This window comes from Bubalus bubalis, chromosome 21 (genome assembly GCF_019923935.1).
Source record: "Bubalus bubalis isolate 160015118507 breed Murrah chromosome 21, NDDB_SH_1, whole genome shotgun sequence".
Classification (NCBI taxonomy): domain Eukaryota; kingdom Metazoa; phylum Chordata; class Mammalia; order Artiodactyla; family Bovidae; genus Bubalus; species Bubalus bubalis.
Genome location: NC_059177.1, coordinates 1,869,293 through 1,885,948, shown reverse-complemented (window position 1 = coordinate 1,885,948; position 16,656 = coordinate 1,869,293). Strand labels below are relative to the sequence as shown.

The 16,656-nt window shown below is 41.0% G+C and overlaps 1 protein-coding gene across 9 annotated transcripts in view; it reads left to right on the top strand.

Moving 5' to 3' along the window:
- Positions 1-16,656, top strand: part of SLC4A7 (solute carrier family 4 member 7) — a 121,779-nt gene that overhangs the window by 31,057 nt on the left and 74,066 nt on the right. For 2 of the 9 annotated variants that reach the window (XM_006059373.4, XM_006059372.4), the window contains exons 1-2: positions 5,317-5,466; positions 10,543-10,624. In XM_006059373.4, the coding sequence (XP_006059435.4) occupies positions 5,395-5,466; positions 10,543-10,624 (154 nt within the window). In that variant the 5' untranslated portion in view covers positions 5,317-5,394. Of the gene's footprint in view, positions 1-515; positions 860-5,314; positions 5,467-10,542; positions 10,625-16,656 lie in introns of those variants that run through there. The other 7 variants (XM_006059376.4, XM_006059379.4, XM_025272438.3 and 4 more) reach the window with 6 other exon arrangements.

Here is a 16,656-nt window from a genome sequence, read left to right as displayed (position 1 = left end):
CTGCAATTTGGGAAGTTAAAAATATATGTGCACCTAATTCCTCCTTTTCTCCTGAGGCCTCTTAAGCTGCTTATTTCTCTCCCTCCCCTTCTTATACCCGTGTCCCTGAGCTGAGGGCTCCTGTCACCCAGCGCAGTGAGACACGCACCACACCGGAAGATGAAGTGCTTAGATCCTAGAGGGAGCACTTTTTGTGGGTGGGAAGAGAGCTTGAGTCTGAAGGTCCGAGGGGTGCTGCTTTTAGCTGTTATCCTTATGAATATTTAATTTGGGGGTAACATGATAATTAAAGCCACAATAAGATTTATTATTCCTGTTATTAATATATGATTACAATAAGTTGGTATAAATACAGTAATGGTGAAGAGGCAAAACTCTCTTCAGGTGAAAACATATTTGGATCTTTCCTGAAAATTAGATGAAATTAAGAGTTAGATTTAACTATGTTGTTGAAAATTAATTCTCTAATACACGCGTGAACACGCATACCCCCATTCCATATAGCGTCAGCGTATGCTCTCTTTTTAACTAATGTAGAAAGGTTGATGTTGAAAGCTGGTTGCTGCATTCCTCTTTTGGTATTTTCAGTTATAGCTGCGTGTGTTTATTACCTGGCAGATCTCTTCTGCTCTGACCCTGTGTGAGCTGCAGTCATTAGCAGGAAGATTAGGTGACTTAGAGGACGGTGATTGGCTGCAGCATGAAAGCAACTTAGAGAGTTGATTTGTACAAAGCACAGTGACCTAAATCAGGTACGTCCTCACCACCCCGGGCTCTGCGAGGGACTTGCTGTAGTACGTTATCAGAAACGAGGTGTTTACCTACCACTATGGAAAGATTTCGCCTGAAGAAGTTACTTGTATGTACCTACTTATGATCTTGTGTTTTACTTACAAACCAGTTTGAATCTTTCAGAGTGTAATAGTGAAGCTAGAAGAAATGTCAGGCTTATCAGCACTGGCTTAGAATAGTGATCATCATCCTCTGTGTCTTTGGCTGTGCAAGTCATCTGCTGAAAAGGAAATCCTTGCAGTGTTGTAGCATTTTTATTAATTATTCTGTAAAATATATATTTTTGATTAGTTGGTATTACTTGAATGAGGCTTTAATGGTTGTATATGGCTAAGGTATTAGGAAAGAAATTACTTTGTCTTAATGGTTAAATATGTTGTGAAGCTAAGCTGAAGTCTTTGATAATTCTGAAATTGCCCTCCATGGTTAATAATCACACTTTATGGGGAGGTGTTGCCTTTTGGGCTCTAGCCACCTGTCTCACAGTAATTCACTTTGTGATGGGGATCGTCTAATGCTGTTGTAATAGTGGGTTTTGTAACCCTCAGGCGTCAAAAGAGGAAATAGGCCGAGTCTACAACTGTATTGTTAAATAACCTTTTAGCATTCCCTTTCCTCAATTTTATGCCTTTGACATTTTGTTAAAAAGCTCATTTTTGATCATTTGACCAAAACAGTACAAATTGTGGATTTTGCCTGAGTAACTATGAGAGGTAATAGTAAGACGTGTTTGATACAATGCTTAGTTTTGTTTGATGTTGCTGGGCATTCCTACTTGTAAATTGACATTTGATTTTATAATGGGTTAATGCTGGGCTTTTTTGTTTGTAAACTGATTGATTAAGTTCCACACTATTGAGTGCCTTTCTTCTATGTTTGACCGTTAATTGTGCTCACAACGAGGTGTATCCCATGTAAATTTTTCAGCCCAGTGTCTTGTCCTTTGGAACACACACAGCAGTCAATGCATTTAACCAAGGGCAGGCCCTGCTTGGTGCTGAGCTGTCAGCGGTGAGTGGAACAAACTGGATTCCCTCCTGCTTGGAGCTGATTGTTCAGACTGGAAAAGTTAGGCAACTAGTTACATGAACATGTCATTACATGTTTTCATAAATACTGTGAAGGAGCACTGTGAGTTCTCGGCCTGTGTAATAGTGACCTCGTGCTGCTGTCTCCTAGCTAAAGAACCACAAGTCCCTTAAGCTTTGTGTGTGTGTAAAACGAGAAGATTGAACTGGAAAAGTACGCCCCATCCATACCTGTGTAAGGCCTGGAATGGAGAAGATAATTCACTCACCCCCTGATGTCTTATCATGGGGAGCCCCCCCCCATAAATTAATTGATAAGCTGGCAATTTGATTATATTACAGTTTTTGATTCACTGATGTAGCCCCAGTATCTGGAATGATGCTTGGGCACATAGTGTCCACTCAGTATGCATTTTTTGAATAAATGGATGAATCCAGGCTCCTAGTCATTATTTAAGGAAATGAGACCTCTCTGCTATGTTTTCTATCAGATGCATGGGTTCAGAGTTAATAACGAGGCAAAGGGTAGGCAAATAGACCATATTTGTGAGGGGTTCCTGGCTCTTTCCTGTTGATTTCTCAGTGAAAAAAATCCAGTGAAATTCTAAAAATGCCTGCCTAACGATAACCCCTGGCTGACCAAAACTGGGTGATGTTGACAGAGTACCTGCTGCACCTGCTGCTGCCCCATTCTGCTGGGCCGTTGCATGCGTATTCTCCTTCCTGCTTGTTTTCTGTACATCTTAATTATTGATGGAGTTGACGTAGTTTTTTTAAAAGCCCATTTCAGAATTAGATTTTATTATTCTCATTTCTGGGAGAAGGCAATGGCACCCCACTCCAGTACTCTTGCCTGGAAAATCCCATGGACGGAGGAGCCTGGTAGGCTGCAGTCCATGGGGTCGCTAAGAGTCGGACACGACTGAGCGACTTCACTTTCACTTTTCACTTTCATGCATTGGAGAAGGAAATGGCAACCCACTCCAGTGTTCTTGCCTGGAGAATCCCAGGGATGGGGGAGCCTGGTGGGCTGCCGTCTCTGGGGTCGCACAGAGTCGGACACGACTGAAGTGACTTAGCATAGCATACCATAGCATTCTCATTTCTGTTAATTTATATATACTTAGTGGGCTCCCCAGGTGGCGCTAGTGGTAAAGAACCCGTCGGCCAATGCGGGAGACATCAGAGATGTGGGTTTAATCCCTGGGTTGGGAAGATCCCCTGGAGGAGGGCATGGCAACCCACTCCAGTCCTCTTGCCTGGAGAATCCCATGTACAGAGGAGCCTGGTGGGCTACAGTCCATGGGGTTGCAAAGAGTCAGACAGGACTGAGCGACTTAGCATGCATATGTGCTTGGTAGCCCAAAGTAAGTGGTTTCTGTGTGTTTTTGGTGTGTGTGCTGAAGTAGAACTGGAATGAGGATCTCCTCATAGCCACAGTGCCATAAGTATTTGTGATTTATAATTTCAGATAGACCCTGAGGAGGCTTTCCATCTGTCTGTGACTCTTGTGCTTTGTACTGAAGTTTCTGACAATGAAGTATCTACTAACAATCTCCTTTATTATTGGAGGCCGTCACTTGCCAACTTTTATGCCCCACACCTCTTTGAGTTCTCTTGCTCTTACATTCTTTGACCTCTTCACTTTTTTCCTTTGTAACTTTCCTTAAAGCTCAGATTGTCTTTAGTGTTAATCATGGTATGTGTTTGAAATAAAATTTTCTGAAGCTTTGTTCCAGTGTCGGAATCGACTCACTTCCTCCTCTGTCAGTTGACAAAGCATTTTTTTCAGGGCTTCAAAATTTTTTCTGTGGGAATCATGTGATTGCCTGAGGTTAAAATTTGTCATTTTAAATTACTTTAACTTTCCATATACCTTTTACTCCTCTTCCACTTATTTTAGAGTAATGCATTAATCAAAAATGCCAAGTGAATTCTTGAGAAACTATGAATATCATTATTTGGCTTTTTATTTTGTGAAATAGCAATCATTGATGATTTCCCCCCTTTAGATTAAGAAAGATTATTAGCTTACTCTTAAGGTTTTTGCCCATAAATTTAAAGTTTTTTAAATATTAAGTTCAACTCTTGGTGATGGATGGGAAGAGTTTGGGAATATTTGGAAGACACTTGAGTTTTGTAGGACAACATTACTATTTATATATACTTTGATAGATTGCCCTAGGAATCCTGGGAAAATGTTCTTACATACAAATCAGCCTTTAGAGCACTACTTAACAGATTTAGAGTTGCTTGTAATACAGAGTATATAGTAACTTCACTGTTTTCTTATGAATTGAAATGTATGTTTCCCTTTCTGAAGGATGAAAACAGTGTGAATGAAGTGAGAGTGGTCCCTATAAGGTCTCCTAAAGTGGTTGAGGGCAGGAAGCAGCCTCTGTCGCAGAACGATTGAAATATGCGAGGCTGAGGTCTGTAACGGAGAAGGCAGTGGCACCCCACTCCGGTACTCTTGCCTGGAAAATCCCATGGACGGAGGAGCCTGGTAGGCTGCAGTCCATGGGGTCATGAAGAGTTGGACACGACTGAGTGACTTCACTTTCACGCATTGGAGAAGGAAATGGCAACCCACTCCAGTGTTCTTGCCTGAAGAATCCCAGGGACGGGAGAGCCTGGTGGGCTGCCATCTATGGGGTCGCACAGAGTTGGACACGACTGAAGCGACTTAGCAGCAGCAGCAGAGGTCTGTAACGTGACCAGGGATGTGGTGGGCAGACTGGAAAACATGGATGGATGATTGGGCTCCACCTAAACCACTGGGTCAGCATCTCCAAGACTGGGCACAGGAAGCTGAATTTCAACAAGCCCTCTCGGTATGTCTGAGTTTATAAGATAGCATAAATTCTGAAAATTTCCTGACTAATACAGTTCTAGATCCTCGTGAGAGTTACTTGCCTTCTCTTGGCATTTCATCCTAGGTACTTAGGAATGTACTTTCTATGAATAATTCTCCTAGACAGCTGTAATACTTTTTCAGGATACATGCCGAATCTTCACATCATAATAGATACTTGTTTCTGTAATTGTTAAGTCTTTGTAATTAATCTAGTTTTAAAGCCATGGGCCAGTGAGAGGGCGTGTTTGGTTTCCTCACTTTGATTCAGTGAAGTGCGGGCTCCTCTGCGGCTGTGCCCTTGTGCCTGGCACGCTCGCGTGGCGCCTCGCCTCACAGCTCCTTCCAGGGCGAGTGACGCGTGTAGATGAGGGCGAGGTACATACGTGACCTGGCTTTCAGAAGATTGCACGTTTCAGTCTGCCTCTGTATTCACGTGGCTAAAATAAATCAAAGCAATAAAAAAATGAAAACAAACCCCAGTAAGTTCAGAGTCCACTCTTCCTGCCAGAGGTAACCAGTTTTGCTGTTTGCTTGTCTGTCCTTTCAGCGGTCGTCGTGTATATTCAGACAGTCGTCTTCTGGGGACTTCCTGTACAGAACGTGTGGCAGCGTGCTATACATGCAGTTCTCTGCCTTGTGTGTGTCACTTTTAATGGGTGGTAATTGTTTTTCATGTCAGTACAGAGTGTCTTCACTTTTTAGCAGCTTGGTATTCCGATGAGTGCGCTGCCATTCCTCTTTTCAGGGACCCTGGGGATGGTTTCCAGTGTTTTCCAGTTACAAGCTGTAGTAAGTGGTCTTGTACCTATGTCATTTCATATGCAGAGAATTTAAACTTTCTGTGTGATCTTATGTGGATAATTCTTAAAGCTGTTTTCTTCTATATTATAGAGTAGATATATTCTGAATAATTACCTTATTTTATAAATAAAAACTTGAAGCCATGGCACAATAATTTTCTTAAGATTAGAGTCAGACAAGCTTGCATTGATACACTTATTAAGGGTTCCTTTTTTATTTTTCATTTATTTGAGCTTTCCCAGTGCCTTGGATTTGTTTCATTCTAGGCAGGCTTTATAAGGACTGGCTTGTGTGCCTTACTCGTCTGAGGTTAAGAATGAAAACATTTTGATGTCGAGGTGGCTCTTGGCTTTTGCTATTTTTAGTTTTCCACTATGTTCTTGAAGTTAAAAAATGAGGAAGAGTTCTTTTCCTAGATGCAGATTTAAAAGTGACTGACATGTTAAATTGAAACTTGAATTTATTCTTTTTAAAAATTACCAAAATTTCATGTTTATTGTAACGGAAAAGTAAACACTCCAGGACTGTCTGTTTCTGCTTCCCCAGCATCCGTGTGACAGTGTCAGGGGCTTGATGTTTAACCTTCCAAATATTTGCTATTTACATGCATTATTTGTATATATTTTTAAAAGGAGCAAAATAAAATTGTACTTCGTATGGTATAGTAACTTAATCCGTGTTTAGAAATATGGCTTAAAGCATTATCCTAAGATGGTAGAATTTAAAATGCAGTATATTTGTTTCAGAAATGCATTTCTACCGTGAAATATCAATGACTTCATTCTGAGGGATTTTAAGATATAGCCATGTGCACCCTGCATTTTTTAAGCAGTTTTATTGGTTTATTTATCTGGCTGCATCGGGTCTTGGTTGTGGCATGTGGGATCTTTGATCCTCACTGCAGCATGCGATATTTTCCTTGTGGCGTGTGAGCTCTAGTTCCCCAACCAGGGACAGAGCCAGGGCCCCCTGTACCGGGGCGCAGTCTTAGCCACTGGACCACCAGGAAGGTCCTTGGACCCTGCTTATTTTGTTGAATTACTTGTACTATGTTGAGATAGGCAGTGTGTGTGCCTACTTAATATTTGCCTTTATAACAAACTGCCTTTCTGACTTATGTTTCACAGTTGTTGGAAAGGAGATAATGTTTTTAAGGGAAGGGAGAAATACAGATACCTGCTCCCTGCTTTTTTTTTTTTTTGTTTTTTTTTTAACAGTGTTAAGTGTTGTAATTTTTCCAGACCTCAAAAATTTTAACTTTATTTTACAAGTTACCTGTGAAAGCATTCTCATTGAAAACCCAAACATTAACAATAAAATAATATTCTCACTTGGCTTCCAGTTGCTTACTCAAGGCTTCACAGAGTCTAAGGAAAGCAAAGTGGGTGAGCTGTGAGAAGATGAGTTTTCAGACATTCTCTGTGTTACATGCCCCCTTTTTCACACATGGCAGTATTTTTCCATGATAGATGTTTAGAGGTCAAAGAATATGCGTATTTTAAATAAATAAATGCTGTAAGCTTGCCCAACCTCAGCTGTTTCTGTGTTAGCTAATTATTTGTAGTATATCTAAACATGTCAATCCATCTTTGATAGAAATGAGAGGTTATTATTGTTGTTAGGGATGAGAGGAAAAGTGTATTGTTTTGCTTCCTTGGCAGTTGTTCTTGTGAAATGGAAGTTTGGAATGGGAGCAGTTAATCCCTTTTAGAATACACAGAGTGCTTGCTACCTCTTGGATCATACAACCCGTGTCTTTTGTTTAAGAATAGAGGTGGCTTCTTTTTTTTAATCTCCCTACATGCTTAGTGACTAAATTGCATGAACTCATTGAAGGGAACTTAAAGGTTTCATGAGTGTGATGTGCTTAATGGTTGGATGATTTATTAGTTCTTTATTCTTGTATGTGTTTCCTGCTTTAGCCTCTGCTCATTTCTAGAGGAGTGTGGCCGCTCTAAGTTAGTTTAATCACAAATACAGTCTTCTTTCTTAGTTCTTTACATGAAAATGTATCATGGTCTACATGGCCTGCCACTCAATTCTTTACGTATAAAGCCTTAGCAAGTTATTTAACTTACGAGTGTCATGTATTGAATTGATCCCAGTCCTTAGAGTCATATACCTCTTGATATCCAGGTTTGTTTGATTCTGCAGTTTGGATATCTAGCCCCCCTCCAGAAATTAAGTTTGGATATTGAGATCTGCATTTTCCTAATACACTGTGTCTGTTTCTGAGTTTTGAGTAGCAAATAGTGAGGGTTTGGATAGCAGCGAATTTATTTGAAAATTTAATCAAATTGATTCAGTTCCTGAGTTTTAAGATATGAGAATTAGGACACTGAGAGTTTAGATAGCCAGGAAATAGTTGTATATGAATTTACTTTGTATGCCCTGAAAAAAAAGCTATTCCCCAAAGTAAGATATTTTAAGGTCAAGAGTTGGAAGAGACCTTGAAAGATCATTTTATCCAAGCAAACTCCAGTTTTGGTCCTTTCTGAAACACTCTGATCCTTCCGGTGATGCTTGGACACGGAAAGTGATGAGAAGCTGACTGTGTGATGTGTCCTTCTGATCTGTTGTTCTAAGTGGAGAGGAGGCGCAGGGCAGCTGGAATAGCCACAAGGGCCATGGGGATGGTTGGGAGCTTGTCTTCCTGTGGAACTTGAAAAATATAATCTCATGGGTAAAGTAACTTTCTTCTGGGAAACTAATAGTAAGTGGAATACTAACAGGGTTGTAATTAATATTATTTTATTTTTATTAAATTCTCTTATATTCATGTGCCTCTCTTGCCTACAAAGTTATCATTTAAAGCTTAAGAACCTTTAGAGAGAACAGATTACTTATTTCCTTCTTGAAAGCTTTTTTACCAACCCTCCTGCTTTGGGAGGTATGTGCTGTACTTAATCACTCAGTCTGGTCGGACTCTGCGACCCCATGGGCTGTAGCCTGCCAGGCTCCTCTGTCCATGGGGATTCTCCAGGAAGAATACTGGGGTGGGTTGCCATGCTCTTCTCCAGGGGATCTCCCTGACCCAGAGATCGAACCCCAGTCTGCCGCATTGCAGGCAGATTCTTTACCATCTGAGCCATGGGAAAGCCCAAGAATACTAGGCTGGGTAGTCTATCCCCTCTCCAGCTGATCTTCCCCTCTCAGGAATTGAACTGGGGTCTCCTGCATCCCAGGTGGATTCTTTACCAACCGAGCTACCAGGGAAGCCTGGGAGGAGTGTAGTGCTCTAATTTTGTCTGAACAGAAACATTGTCCATTTCCTGGTGCCCATCTTCCTCCTGCTCATTGCCCTCTTAATTGCACCCGGCTCCTTTCTGCTCCTTTCTGGCTTTTTGGCCCTTTTCTGGACATCCTTTTACTTCATTCGTCTCTTGCTTTGATCCTCTGACAGAGGCGCTGTGGGATGGGGTCTCTCCAGTGTGGGTCTGTGCTGAATGAGGTTCTGTTTTCTGGATTCCTGTGTACTACACACGTGCATTCTTGGTGAAGGGATCCAGGTCACACTCGAAGTTCAGACAGGCCTTTATGACATCAGTCAGTTCTCCCTCAGAATCTTTGTCTGTCTTTTCAAAACTTGAGTGTCATCCTCTGTTGTGTACCCCAGACCCAGGTTTGTTGAGCACAGGAGGGTCCTTGTCCCCCGTCCCCCGCTCCTTGTACTCTGCTCTCCAGTCTCTGTTACCTAAGGTTAAGCAGGTTTCCCTGAGGTGCTAGAAGTGACAGGTGGTGTCCCCCTTGTCGGCCTTGCCCACAAGTGGGGGTGCACTGTGACCCTCAGGAGCTGTGCGGGAGGTTTGGGGGGGCCGTGGAGTGGGGGTGCACTGTGGCCCTCAGGAGCTGTGCCGGGAGGTCTGGGGGGCCGTGGAGTGGGGGTGCACTGTGGGCCTCAGGAGCTGTGCTGTGAGGTCTGGGGGGCCGTGGAGTGGGGGTGCACTGTGGGCCTCAGGAGCTGTGCTGTGAGGTCTGGGGGGCCGTGGAGTGGGGGTGCACTGTGAGCCTCAGGAGCTGTGCCGGGAGGTCTGGGGGGCCGTGGAGTGGGGGTGCACTGTGGGCCTCAGGAGCTGTGCCGGGAGGTCTGGGGGGCCGTGGAGTGGGGGTGCACTGTGAGCCTCAGGAGCTGTGCCGGGAGGTCTGGGGGGCCGTGGAGTGGGGGTGCACTGTGGCCCTCAGGAGCTGTGCTGGGAGGTCTGGGGGGCCGCAGAGCTCAGGTGTGGGGGGAAGGGGCTTCTGCCATCTTTCTCAGCCAGTGGCACAGAATCTTGTACATACTGAGTTCATGATAAGTAGTTTATGAGTAGTCTATCATGTTCCTTTGTAAGTTAGAAGTCGAGAAGCAATATTAAAGCTAAAATTTTGTTTTAAAAATACTCTGTGTAATGTATTACAGTAAATACGGTTAGTCTTTTTGTTGAGCAGAAACGTGGAACAAAACTGTTTAGAACTCAAAGGTGGACTGATGTTAGAGGTTAAATTTTGAGGTGACTTTTCTTTTGTAGACAAATAAAAAGTTCTTATAACTTTGGTTCTTGGTAATTTACGATTGAAAGTGAAACATGTTAAGTCTATGGACTTATTTTTGACCATTGTACATTTAACCATAATCCAGTATCCAATATCTAATATAGGTGAGTTAAGTGGGATTCTTTCTGTTTAGAATACCTAAAAGCAAAAAAAAAAAAGTGTTCTATATTGATATCTAAGGGTTTCCCTCAATCCCGATTCTCTGTAATTTCTGATTAACTTCTAATTTCTGAGAGTCGTTCCACTGAAGTGAATATGTATACCAGTTACTTAGTAATTTCCATGGAAGCCCAGAAAATCTTTGTCATTTCAGGTCTTTCCATTAGACTTTAGATGGTCTTCTGTGGATTAAAAAAAAAAAAAAGCCTGTAAACATACTTTTAAAAGAATATAGTTAGCCATAGTATGAATTCAGTTCTTTGACAGGAATGTCCTCTGTTACGTATTTCTGGCCACCTCAAATAACACGCCTAGCAGTAGGCCCTCAGTGTACGTTGATTTCATGAATGAATGAGAATCATTTCTTTTTAGGGTCCTGATGAAGAAGCTGTTGTGGATCTTGGCAAAACCAGCTCAACTGTGAACACCAAGTTTGAAAAAGAAGAACTAGAGGGTAAGTTTGTTTAAAATAACTTTTGTTTAGCAGTATAAAGTACTAGTAAATGTTAGTGTCCTTTCAGTTTTACTTATTATTTGTTGAAACTGTTGTTGTTGTTATTGTAGAGCATTCATTTACAAGAGTGTTCAACACTTTTCTAAACATGGTTTAATTTTTCTAAACATAGTTTAAAGAATATATTGCAAAAACCTGTGCAACCAATACCCATATCTACAAAGAGAACATTCCTTGAAACATAAATATCAGATTGGTTTTCAAATTTTACTAATGGTCACCATTACTTACCTTGGAAATTGAATGCCACAATTATAAAATCAGTTAATTCTTTAATTTTTTTTTTCTGACAACCTGCTGCTGCTGCTAAGTCATTTCAATCGTGTCCGACTCTGTGCGACCCCATAGACGGCAGCCCACCAGGCTCCCCCGTCCCTGGGAGTCTCCAGGCAAGAACACTGGAGTGGGTTGCCATTTCCTTCTCCCATGCATGAAAGTGAAAAGTGAAAGTGAAGTCGCTCAGTCATGTCCGACTCTCAGCGACCCCATGGACTGCAGCCCATCAGGCTCCTCCATCCATGGGATTTTCCAGGCAAGAGTACTGGAGTGGGGTGCCATTGCCTTCTCCGTCTAACAACCTGGGTAACTTGAATTAAGAGCAAAATATAATGTGCCGGAATAATAAGCCACAGTTACCACTGGTGTCATCTAAAGATTCATTTTATAGGTCATTTAATCAGCCTTTTAAAATACTTATAAACACCTCAGCATAGAATTATGTAGCACATCAAGGTACTTGCCAGTCTGTTTTCCCTGAGCAGGAAGAAGTCCTGACAAATGGTTTTGTTTTTCTTTCTTTCTTTCCTTTTTTCTGAAATGATTTTAAAACTTACAGAAGACTTGCAAGGCTAGTACATGGTATCCCCTGTATATACAGCTTTTTCTAATGTTAACGTTTTATTTAAGCATAAGTTTATGAAAATGAAGAAATTTCCCCGTTTTTCATAACCTTGCCACTCTGGAAGAGTAATAGTTGCTAGTAGAACATCCCAGAATGTGGGTTGTGTAATGTCATATTGTGACGGGACGCTCTCATGGCGCAGATCATGGGTGTGTGGGCACGTGCCACGTGTGTGGGCACCTGCCACGTGTGATGGCTTCTCTCACCTGTGGACAGGTGATACCAGTTCATTACTGCTGGTGATGTTAACCCTGAACACTTGCTACAGTGGTGATCATAGGCTTTTATGTAGATCATAAATTTTGATAGATTTATTTTGGGGTCTTTTTGAGACCTACATTTTTTTTTAAAAAAATTTACAATTTAATCATTTCATTCAGATGTTGAGAGCTACATTTTTAGGTTAAAGTCTTGAGCTGAATGGAGCCATTGCTTTACAAAAAGAGTTGGAAAGAGACCCAAATAAGTGTTCTGCACATTTACTTCCTGAGATGGACAAAACCCGTTTTTCAAAATTGACTTTAAAAGTTTAGGCTTACAGGGGCTTCTGCAGAGACTTTCGTTTACCTAGAAGCTTGATTCTGTAAATTGTAGACAATGGAGAGGTTAACATTTTCAGCAATAATTTTGTTAGTTCAGATGTACCGTGACCCACGTGGTCCGTCATCCCTCATGCAGGTGTGATCCAGAGCGTGAAGAGAGCCACTTGGCTGTGGTCCTGGCTCCCTTTGATTACCCAGGCCTTTTGCTCTTCATCCTTTGTGCAGCTCTAAATTTCACTACAAAGTATGAGGGAGAGAGTAAGTTTATCTCAGAGTCTCACTGAATAGGGCTTTGATGAAATAAAGTTGTGATGGAGAACGCAGAAGGAGACAATAAAAGCAGGAAAAATAGTAAGGCTCCATCTCCCAGTCTCTGGATTCTAGCATATCATTACTAATTTTATCTAGTCTTTCTAAGTTTCAAACTCAGAATTCATTTTTATCTTGGGGTGTAGGGCCTTGTGTGCCAAAACCCCTTAGAACCAATTGGACTAACAACTTTGTAACTCACACTGCACAGTGATTCTTTAATTTCCACTTTTGGACAGTGTTCAGAAGAAAATAGTTTCACTAAAATAAAACTGTAAGATCACTGAGTTTTATGCCTTTTTTTTTTTTTTTTTTCATTTTTCTTAATTGCAGTATAATTCAACATAATGTAAAATTTGCCATTTAAAAGTGTTTTTTTAGGTTATTCACTATATTGTGCAACGATCAAACCTTTATTCCAGAATATTTTCATCATCCCCCAAAGAAACCCTCTATAATTTTTTAAATTAATCTTCTGTTGACGTTTAACTGGCCCACAGCACTGTTAGTGCCTGGTGCTCATCACAGTGATTGGATGTGTCGCCAGATTCAGACGGAAATGGAGAAAGTGGGGAAAACCACGAGAGCATTCAGGTATGACCCAAGGCAGATCCCTTACGATTGTACAGTGGGAGTGAGAAATAGATTTAAGTAATGAGTTCTGATACAGTGTCTGAACAACTGTGGAGGGAAGTTCGTGACATTTACAGGAGGCAGTGATCAAGACCATCCCCAAGAAAAAGGCAAAACGGTTGTCTGAGGAGGCCTTACAAGTAGCTGAGAAAAGAAGAGAAGCTAAAGGCAAAGGAGAAAAGGAAAGATATACCCATTTGAATGCAGAGTTCCAAAAAATAGCAGGAAGAGAAAACAAAGCCTTAAAAGTGATCAGTCAGGGAAATAGAGGAAAACAATAGAATGGGAAAGACTAGAGATCTCTTCAAGAAAATTAGAGATACCAAGGGAACATTTCATACAAAGATGGGCGCAATTAAGGACAGAAATGGTATGGACCTAACAGAAGCAGAAGATATTAAGAGTTGGTAAGAATACATAGAACTATACAAGAAAGAGCGTAATGACCCAAATAACCATGATGGTGTGATCATTCACCTAGAGCCAGACATCCTGGAATGCAAAGTCAAGTGGGCCTTAAGAAGCATCACTATGAACAAAGCTAGTTAGGTAATGGAATTCCAGTTGAGCTATTTCAAATCCTAAAAGATGATACTGTGAAAGTGCTGCACTCAATATGCCAGCAAACTTGGAAAATTCAGCAGTGGCCACAGGACTGGAAAAGGTCAGTTTTCATTCGAATACCAAAGAAAGGCAATGTTCAAACTACCGCCCAATTGCACTCATCTCACATGCTAGCAAAGTAATGCTCAAAATTCTCCAAGCCAGGCTTCAACAGTACATGAACCATGAACTTCCTGATGTTCAAGCTGGATTTAGAAAAGGCAGAGGAACCAGAGATCAAATTGCCAACTTCCACTGGATCATTGAAAAGCAAGAGAGTTCCAGAAAAACATCTACTTCTGCCCTATTGACTACGCCAAAGCCTTTGACTCTGTGGATCACAACAAGCTATGGAAAATTCTTCAAGAGATGGGACTACCAGACCACCCACCTGCCTCTTGAGAAATCTGTATGCAGGTCAAGAAGCAACAGTTAGAACTGGACATGGAACAACAGACTGCCTCCAAATTGGGAAAGGAGTATGTCAAGGCTGTATATTGTCACCCTGCTTATTTAACTTCTATGCAGAGTACACCATGAGAAATACTGGGCTGGATGAAGCACAAGCTGCAATCAAGATTGCTGGGAAAAATATCAATAACCTCAGATATGCAGATAACACCACCCTTATGGCAGAAAGTGAAGAAGAACTAAAGAGCCTCTTGATGAAAGTGAAAGAGGAGAGTGAAAAAGTTGGCTTAAAACTCAATATTCAAAAAACCAAGGTCATGGCATCCAGTCCCATCACTTCATGGCAAATAGATAGGAAAACAATGGAAACAGTGACAGACTTTATTTTTGGGGGCTCCAAAATCACTGCATATGGTGACTGCAGCCATGAAATTAAAAGACACTTGGTCCTTGGAAGAAAAGCTATGACCAACCTAGACAGCATATTAAAAAGCAGAGATATTACCTTGCCAACAGAAGTCTGTCTAGTCAAAGCTATGTTTTTTCCAGTAGTCATGTATAGAAGTGAGAGTTGGACTGTAAAGAAAGCTGAGTGCCGAAGAATTGATGCTTTTGAACTGTGGTGTTGGAGAAGACTCTTGAGAGTCCCTTGGACTGCAAGGAGATCCAACCAGTGAAACCTAAAGGAAATCAGCCCTGAATATTCATTGGAAGGACTGATGCTGAAGCTGAAACTAATACTTTAGCCACCTGATGCAAAGAACTCACTCATGGGAAAAGACCCTGATGCTGGGCGAGATTGAAGGCAGGAGGAGAAGGGGACGGCAGAGGATGAGATGGTTGGATGGCATCACCGATTTGATGGACATGAGTTTGAGTAAGCTTCTGGAGTTGGTGATGGACAGGGAAGCCTGGGGTCCATGGGGTCGCAAAGAGTCAGACACGACTGAGCGACTGAACTGAACTGACTCATTACGAATTGATCACCATGGTAAGTCTAGTTACCATCTGTCATCATGCAATCATTATATTGGTATGCTTTCATTTGGGACTTTTCTGATAATTTTTTTATAATAATTGAACATGTGTGTCAGGCAACTCAAATTCTATTTACTCTGTGCATATTTGTAAATGACTGAGAAATCACCATGAGTATTGATTTTGGGATTACAAATAAATTTTAGTGGGTAGGCATATTTACAAATGCAGAATCCATGAATAATGAGAATTGATTACTTTCAAATCTCGTCTAAAAATAAAGATCTTGAGTTTCTTGTGTTTTTATTTCTGACCATCTTACAGATATTATTAGAAAAAGAATGCCCTGAACAGTTTATATTTCAACATTAACTATTTTATGTTGTACATAGAGAAAGCAGCTCTCTGCCAGATGGGTTTTGCACAGCTGCAGATGAGTTAAACTTATGGTCTCCATCCCCTTTCCCCTATCACAGCTTTACACAGGAACCTCATTTAAACAATTTAAGAAATCAAGTTTCTCCTTCTCAGTGTTGGATATAGTGCTGTGAGCTGTCAGCTGGCCTGATTGAGCTTCGTTTAGTGGGCAAGGAGCAGGGACTGCCTTTCATCACTTTTTTAAATTTAATTTTTTAATTGAAGTATATAGTTGATTTCCAGTGTTGTGCCAATCTCTGCTGTACAGCAGAGTGACTCGATTATACACATATATGCATTCTTCTTTAAAGTATATTCTGTTCCATTATGGTTTGTGACAGGATATTGTGTATAGTTCCTTGTGATATATAGGACCTTGTTGTTCATAACTGTTTTTTGCTCTGAATACAAAACCAGGATAATGCAACATCAGAGGTAGCTTTTTCTATTCTCAAAGTCTATTATAACCTTATTTTATTGCTTTTTAATCCAGTCTGACAATTTCCACCCTTTAATTAGAGTATTTGGATTGTTTAAACTTAATGTATCTCTCATTAATTTGGACCTTACTAATTTGAGATTTTCAAAACTTAATAAATATTTACAACTATCCATTTGTGAATAATCATTATTAAAGCATATATCTTAAGGGCCTACTAAGTAGGATTGACTGTAAATGTAGATGGAAAACATTGATGTCTACATAGTATGATTTCAGGTGGGCCAAGTTCTTCTTTCTCAAAATTTCTTTTCAGACTTGCACATGAATACTTACAGAATATCTAGTATTCTTATATGTATATCTAGTATACTTGTATGTATATCTAGTATGCTTATATATATGTATATCTAGTATGCTTATCAGTTGATGGCATTAGCCTTTGATGTAATATTTTATGTAGTGCTCTGTAAAATAAGAGATGCTCAGTCATGTCCGACTCTTTGTGACCCCATGGACTGTAGCCCGCCAGACTCCTCTGTCCATGGGATTCTCCAGGCAAGAATACTGGAATGGGTTGCCATTTCCTTCTCCAGGGGATCTTCCCAACCCAGGGATTGAACCCGGGTCTCCTGCATTGCAGGCAGATGCTTTATCCTCTGAGCCACCAGGGAAGCCCCAACAGGAGACTAGCATTGTTAATTACATGAACTTATATGTCATGCTTTTCCATCAAAGT